Source organism: Rhincodon typus, unplaced genomic scaffold (genome assembly GCF_021869965.1).
Source record: "Rhincodon typus isolate 14 unplaced genomic scaffold, sRhiTyp1.1 hic_rhity00002707, whole genome shotgun sequence".
Lineage (NCBI taxonomy): Eukaryota > Metazoa > Chordata > Chondrichthyes > Orectolobiformes > Rhincodontidae > Rhincodon > Rhincodon typus.
The window spans coordinates 1-7,895 of NW_025968345.1; the positions used below are offsets into that span (position 1 = coordinate 1).

The 7,895-nt window shown below is 44.9% G+C and overlaps 1 protein-coding gene across 1 annotated transcript in view; it reads right to left on the bottom strand.

The window, feature by feature from the left end:
- Positions 1-6: 6 nt before the first annotated feature.
- Positions 7-7,895, bottom strand: part of LOC109911310 — an 8,625-nt gene continuing 736 nt past the window's right edge. The window contains exons 3-6 of the mRNA XM_048593360.1: positions 7,025-7,192; positions 6,415-6,455; positions 2,953-3,315; positions 7-1,549 (exon numbers count right to left, since the gene is read on the bottom strand). Coding sequence (XP_048449317.1) covers positions 1,406-1,549; positions 2,953-3,315; positions 6,415-6,455; positions 7,025-7,181 — 705 coding nt within the window. The 5' untranslated portion in view covers positions 7,182-7,192 and the 3' untranslated portion in view covers positions 7-1,405. The remainder of the gene's footprint in view (positions 1,550-2,952; positions 3,316-6,414; positions 6,456-7,024; positions 7,193-7,895) is intronic.

The following is a 7,895-nucleotide window of genomic DNA, read 5'->3' on the forward strand; positions in this document are numbered from 1 at the left end:
TTAACAAGGAACTGAGAAGCTACTCCTGATAAGAAAATAAGCTACAGACTTGAGGACTTCAGACGTGTCATCAATAATGTCACACAATTAACTTGAAGGTCAGAAAATACTATGAGAATTCACTTCCGGGATTCTTTATTAGCAGAACTCTGGAGAACAACACTGCATAAAGATTGAATCCTGGATACAGCCAGAGACAAACACTGTTGGTTGGAATCATTGCTAAATTCCACCATTAACTGAGTAAAAGCCAAGTTGGGTTGTGAAGCTTAACTTGCTGACATCTTGGGTCTTATTTTGATCACTACATGCCATAATGTTTAAATGATTGTTTCAGTATTTGATTGTCTGTAACTTAATTAATAAGTAGCCGAGTTAAAGGTAGCTGATGTTAACTCGTACACAATTACAAGTTCAGAACTAGTTCTGAAGAACAGCAACTGGTCTTGAAATGTTCAATGTTTTCTCTCCACAGATGCTGCCAGACCTGCAGAGTTTCTCCAACAATTTCTGTTTTTGTTTCTCCCACATCACAAGCCCAGGCCTCTGGATTTCTAGTCCAATGACATTATCATCATGCCACCTCCATTCTCAAAGCTAAGGTGCAACACATAGGGAAGGGGCTGGATCAGAGATTGTTCAGTCTGGGCAAAGGGATACACAGCAGGGTGGATCCAAACCAGGTACCTCCCAACCCCTGTACGATAGGCAGCAACCCAGGCTCGATGTGTTCACTATCTAGTAGTCTGCCTGTCAGGTGGACAGCCAACAGTGGCAATCTGCTGGGGCCATCCCTGTGGTATGTCAGAGTAAATAAGCCCCTTCATATCTGGCAGGAAACTGGTGATACCCTGACTCGCCTTGTCCTTACAACTGCAGAAACCTCATTGAGATCTACAGCTAAAAACTGGAGAGATGCATGTGGGGCTCAGGACCTTCACTCTCCCCAGAGCTCTCCCTCTAGCCAACCTCCAGCCGCCCAGAAAACATACTGCTCACCATCGGCGTCAGCCTAACAAATGATAAATGCACGCTATTGCATCAATGTAGCGCCTTTCACCCAGTGAATATCTCAAGGTGATTCACAGAAAAATTTAAGAGGAGTTTCGACAACCAGCCACAAAAGGAGATATCAGGACAGGTGACAAATAGCTTGATCAAAGAAGTAGATTTTGAAGAACATCTTAAAAGAATAGAATGATGCTAGAGTGGTGTAGGACGGCAATTCCAGAGCTTGTGGCCGAGTCAGCTGAAGGCACAGCCACCAACGGTGGAGCTGTAGAAACATAGGATACTGAAGAGGCCAGAATTGGAGGTGCACAGATAGCTCAGAGAGTAGTGGGGTTGGAAGTGATCAGCAGGATAGGACAGGGGTGAGAATCATGAGAGGATTCAAAAACCAGGATTAAAACCTCAGGACGAAGGAGAAACCAAAGAGGAATTGTTCATTTGTAATGCCAGTCACAAGAACACAACAATGTAGATCGACAAGAAGATTACCTTTGCTTTTAGACAATTCTTCAGCCAGCTGAAAAGGGTGAGGACTTTCCTGTAAAATGCAGGTTAATAAACTGAAATTAAAAAGTGAATATGCTAAACCTTCTGTAACTATAACACAGGTCGGTGTTGACAATTCCTGTCCAAGCTCTTATATGCACAGACATTGTTGAGCATAGTTTGTTCAGGGCTGACGGGGAGGGTGTTTTATATACACTCAGAATTCTTAAGCTGCTAAATTTAATGCCGAACCAGGTTGGCATTTTAAATCTATAGTGAGAAAACGTTGCTCAGAATTCAATTGAAGATGTCAGGTGAAATGGTATTAAGCTGCTGAACTCCAAAACTAGAACAGAAGGAAAAGGAATGGGAAAGGTCTCAAGCCATTTGGTCAGATCTTGGCTGACCTTACGCTTGAACGTGACCTCTCCCCCACTCACATAATCGTAATCCCATACCCTTCAAGTCCTTCAGGAAACAAAACAATTTTCCAATCTCTAATTAAAAAGATTCGCCATCCTCTGCGTGAAGAAATTTCTCCTCATCTCTGTCCTAAATGGCCGAGGCTTATTCTGAAATGGTGACCCCATAATTTGAGATTCCCAAACAGGCAAGATCATCTTTTCACCATGCATCCTGGCAAGCCATCGAGAATCATTACACATTTCAAACAGGACACTTCTCATTCTGCTAAATTGCAGGGAATATGGGGCCATTCTACTCTCTCTCTCTGTCTCTGCTCTTAGGACATTCTCACAGAAATCAATCCAATGAATCTTTTGTTGCACTTCCTCTAAGCCAAGTATGGGTGAGTTCAAAACTAGGAGTCATATTTTTAAGGTAAGAGGAGAAAGATTTAAAAGGGATTTGAGGGGCAACTTTTTCACACAGAGGATGGTTCATGTGTGGAATGAACTGCCAGAGGAAGTGGTGGATGTAAGTACAGTTACAACAGTTAAAAGACGTTTGGACAGGTTCAGAGGGACATGGCCAAACACAGACAAGTGGGATTGTTAAGTTTTGGAAACTGGTCAGCATGGACATGTTGGACCGAACGGTCTGTTTCTGTGCTGTATGATTCGACATATTTCCTGAGAGGTGGAGACCAGAACTGTACACAGTGTTCCAGGTGTGGTCTTACAAAAGTACTACATCAATGCAGTAGGATTTCTGAACTCTAAAACTGTCACCGCATTGCAATAAGGTTTAGCGTGCCACTGGATTTCCCAATTGCTTGCTACACCTGGATCTTAACTTCCAGTGTCTCATGTACAAGGACACCCAAATCCTTTTCAATACCAACAGTTTCCAGTCTCTCATCATATCAAAATGATTTTGTTTTTCCAAATTTCCAAAAAGAATGGATAACTTCATATATCCCCTGTCTTGCCCATCCAGGTTTCCTGGGATTGGAATGGTGAACCTTTATGTGGATAAGTTTTATCATGGACTTGCCTTGTATTTATCAGGAGACTGCTCCAGATGCAGAGTGCTGAATGAATTCAGCAATGAACTCTCTGGATTGGCAGCATCTCTCTTATCACTGTCCTTAGCTCCAGTGTGATTTGATCTGAAAATTTTCATCTGTTGTTCAGGTTGAATTATCCCCATCAAAGGATCGGTCAGGGAGCCAGAGGTCACCCCAGCCGGACTCTGCAGGAGACTTTCAGCATGGGATTCTGTTGAGGTAGTTGAGCAGCTCGGCAACAAACTTATCCTCTCATTCCGATCTTGGTTACAATTACCGTTTATTTTTCCAAGGCCTGCCATTTCAGTTGCTCCCCCTCCTCCACTGATGGTAGCCAGGCTCCTAATATCCTGCTGGGAGAAGACAGATGTTAGACTTCTCACTCAATTACTAAATAACTGAATATGAATCATTTCTTCAAGTGATTTTAAAAGGCAATTGGGCAGGAACTTGAGTAAATAAACTCTGAGGTTGGGAAGATGGGACTGACTTGATTTCTGTTCAGAGAGCCAACATGAATTTGAGGGGCTGAATGGCCCTCTATGCCAATGATGTCCCTACTTACTGAAGGTTGAAAGCAGACCTCCAGGGAATTTGGATGTAGTTTATAACAGATCTGTCTAGAACCCTGACACACTAGCCCATCTAGGCACAAAACACTGGGCCTCCCCTCATCCCCTATTTTGTGACAAAGAATTTCAATGACAACTGCTTCAAATGGCTGTGGAACGTTATTCGGAATTGAGAAATTAATTGATGTACAGAAAATAAATGGAGTGCTGTTGCTGTGAAGGGAGGAGTTTAGTTCTGAGTCCACTGCTATGTGGGAGCGAGGGAATGTTGGTTTTGATGGTGGTGGTGGTCTTTGCATCACTTAATCAATCAGGTAACCAGAACAGTACAGCAACTGTAGCGATCATGAAAGAAACAGGATTGGCAGTAGGTCGCCTGGCCTCTTAAGCCTCCCATGCTATTCAATAAGGGGCAGGATGGTGGCTTAGTGGTTAGCACTGCTGCCTCACAGCGCCAGGGACCCGGGTTCAATTCCACCCTCGGGCGACTGTCTGTGTGGAGTTTGCGCATTCTTCCCGTGTCTGCGTGGGTTTCCTCTGGAAGATGTGTAGGTTAGGTGGATTGGCTGTGCTAAATTGCCCACAGTGTCTAGGGTGGGAAATATAGGGTAGGGAGTAGTTCTGGATGGGATGCTCTTCAGCAGAGCGGTGTGGACCTGATGGGCCAAATGGCCTGCTTCTATACTGTAGGGATTCTATGATTAAGATCTTGATTGAGCTCTGACATCAACTCCGTTATCCCAGCTTATTTTCCCTTTCTTATCGATCTGTCTTGAATACACTCAATATTCAACCATCTACAGCCTCCTAGGATAGAGAATGGCCAGAAACTGACTAGCCATATAAAAACTGTACCTACAAGAGCAGGTCAGAGGCTGGGAATCCTGCAGCGAGTAACTCACGTCCTGACTCCCCACAGTCTATCCACTATCAACAAGGCACAAGTGAAAATGTGATGGAATACTCCCCACTTGCCCCAGATGGGGGCAGCTCCAACAACACTCAAGAAGCTTGACATCATTCAGCAGTAAGCAGCCCCCCGCTCGACTGGCCCCACACCCACAAACATTCACTCCCTCCACCAATGGCACTCAGTAACAGCAGTGTGTACCACCTACAAGATGCACTGTAGAAATACACCAAGCATCGTGGGACAGCACCTTCCAAACTCACGACCACTGCCATCTAGAAGGATAAGGGCTGTATTTACATGGGAACATCATCATCTGCAAATTCACCTCCAATCCACTCACCATTGCAATGGGTATCGTGTCTCTACCTACAGGATGTGAATTGCAGCGGTTCAAGGAGGCAGCTCACCATCACTTTCTCAAGGACAATTTGGAATGGGCATCGAATGCCGGCAGCCAGCAATGCCCACATTCCATGACTTAATAAAAAAAAATCCTGACTTGGAAATATATCGCCATTCCTTCAGCGTTGCTGAATCAAAAGCTTGGAATTCCCTCCCTAATGGCACTGTGGGTCGACACACAGCACAAAACTGCAGAGATTCAGGAAGACAGCTCACCACCACCTTCTTAAGAGCAAATAAGATGGGCAATGAATGAAAAAAATTCCAAAGATTCACAACCCTCTGAGCAAAGATATCTCTCCTCATTCCAGGGCAAAATGCTCCTTTGTACTGAGATCATGCCTCTTTGAACCTAAGTTATCAAGCCCTCTCTGAACTTTATTTGTATCAATGGAATCAACTCTTAAAGAATATACAGACCATTCAGCCCAACCACCATGCTGATGTTTATGCTCCTTGAGAGCCTTCTCTGATCTTTCTGAACCAAACCTACAATCATAAGTGACTTCTCCCTCATATGCTTGCCTATCTACCCTTTTGTACAGCTCTCATTCTCAAACTCCACAGACCACACTAATACTTGGAATGAGCAGATTCCCTTATGATGGGAGGCTCGACAGACTAGGCCTGTATCCTCTGGAGTTTAGAAGAGTCAGAGGTGACTTAATTGAAACATGTAAGATCCTGAGGGGACTTGACTGGGTAGATGCTGAAAGGATGTTTCCTCTTGTGGGACATCCAGAACTCAGGGCCACTGTTTAAAAATAAGGCGGGTGCCCATTTAAAACAGAGATGAGGAAACAATTTTTTTTCTGTCAGAGGATTGTTAGTCTTCAGAATTCAGAATTCCCTTCATTAAAAGGTAGTGGATGCAGAATCTTTAAATATTTTTCAGGGGATGTAAAGTTATTGGGGGGTGGGGGGGGTATGCAGGAATGTTGAGTTGAGGTTAAAATCATATCAGCTGTGATCTTATTGAATAGCAGAGCAGGCTCGAAGGGCCGAGTGGCCAACTCTTGTTCCTTGTTGGTAATATTGGCCCCTGCCTTCTCGGGACACAATGAGGAGAATTTTACAGCACCTCTGACCCACTGCCAATGAAACCTGCCCAGAGCTGCAGACAAAAGGAGAATGGTAGAAAGCTGCTGATTGTCAAATCATGAGCTAGTAGTTTGAGAGAGTGAAGATTTCTCCGCCTCCTTTCCCGTTGTTCTGTAGAAGGCATGTCCTGGCTTGTCCTCACTCATGCGGAGTGTGTGCAGCCTCGCCCATATCATTGGCCCCAGTGCTCCTTAAATTAAACACAATCCAGTAGTTCAGAGAGCGTTGGTGATTGAGGCCTTCTCACAGCCAAGTTCATTATTCACTTACAAACAGAGCCAGCAATTGCTGGTAAGACTCGGAAGATCTGGCAGCATCCGTGGAGAGAAAGTGGAGTTAGCGTTTTGGGTCCAATTCTCCACAGAAGCTGCCAGGTCTGCTGAGTTTTACCAGCAATTTCTGGTTTTGTTTCTGCTTTCCAGCATCTGCAGTTCTTTGGATTTTTCTCATTATTTACTCACCACTGGAATGTCTCCTGTCGGTGCAAATTCATAGTCAGAATCTGTAACACATTGAGGTGACAGAAACATCACAGACACAAAGTACAAGCAACATGACCGCAGACTAATCCAAACTAATGCCCGACCCACCATTCCCCCATGATGGCCTGTGTGTAAACAGATCCCTGATTATACTGCTTGTATAATATTAACTGGTCAGTGGGAGCAGGAGAGAGAGGGAGGAATTGGGTGTGAGGGTAAAGGGTACAAGATGAAGAAATGAAGCAGCGGATGTTAGTCAACAGAGTCAAAAAAAAAAACAGGAGCAGGATTAGATCATTCAGCCCATTGCACCTGCTCCACTATTCAACATCATCATGGCTGATCTTGGGCTTCAGCTTCATTTCCTAATCTCTCCCCACATCCCCTGATTCCCCATCAAGGGACTAAATATCAGTCAAACCCCACCTCAAATATAATCTGTTACCATGCACTCACTGCCTCTCAGGTGCAGAATTCCAAAGCCCTCTGAGTGAAGAAATTCCTCCTTATATAAACAATCGCCCCCTTGTCCTGAGACTGTGTCCCCCTATTCCACATTACCGGAATCTTGGACTTCCAACTGGCTCACCTCTTATTCTTTGGCCATGCCAGTTCTCAGGATTTGCTGAAGCTCTGTGACAGCTTGATTCTGTGACCACATCCTGCATTGTCCTGTCACAGTCTCGTCTTGTTCCCTTTTCCTGGTGACCTCCATTGTCCATTTTGGGCATCAGCATGTTTAACATCGAACTGACGACTGCAAAAAAGAAACAAAAGAGACAGAGACAGTGACAGTCAGAGCACTTTGACTGGCATTAACAACAAGCCAGGGATCAAGGGAGTGGAGTACCCTATGCAACTTCAAACTCTACCACACACTGAGGGAGTGCCACATTGCTCGACACTACTGGAGTGGCACAATGGAAAGGTTCAGAACCAGGGAGGGTCAACACTAAGGCAGCACTGCACAGTCGCAGGGTCAGTACTGAGGGAGCGCCGCACCATCGGAGGGTCAGTACTGAGAGAGTTTTATTTTCTTTATTCATTCACGGGATGAGGGTGTCACTGGCCAGGCAGCATTTATTGCCCATCCTTAATTGCCCAGAGGGCAGTTAAGAGCCAGCCACATTGCTGTGGGTCTGGAGTCACATGTAGGCGAGACCAGGTAAGGATGGCAGTTTCCTTCCCTAAAGGACATTGGTGAACCAGATGGTTTTTTCCGACAATCAACAAACAATTCATAGTCATCATTAGACTCTTAATTCCAGATATTTATTGAATTCAAATTCCACCATGTGCCATGGTGGGATTTGAACCCAGGTCACCAGAACATTATCTGCTTCTCTGGATTAACAGTCCAGTGATAATACCATTAAGCCATTGCCTCCCCTAAAGTGCCGCACTGTCGGGAGAGTCAGTGCTGAGGGAGCGCCGCACTGTCGGGAGGGTCAGTGCTGAGG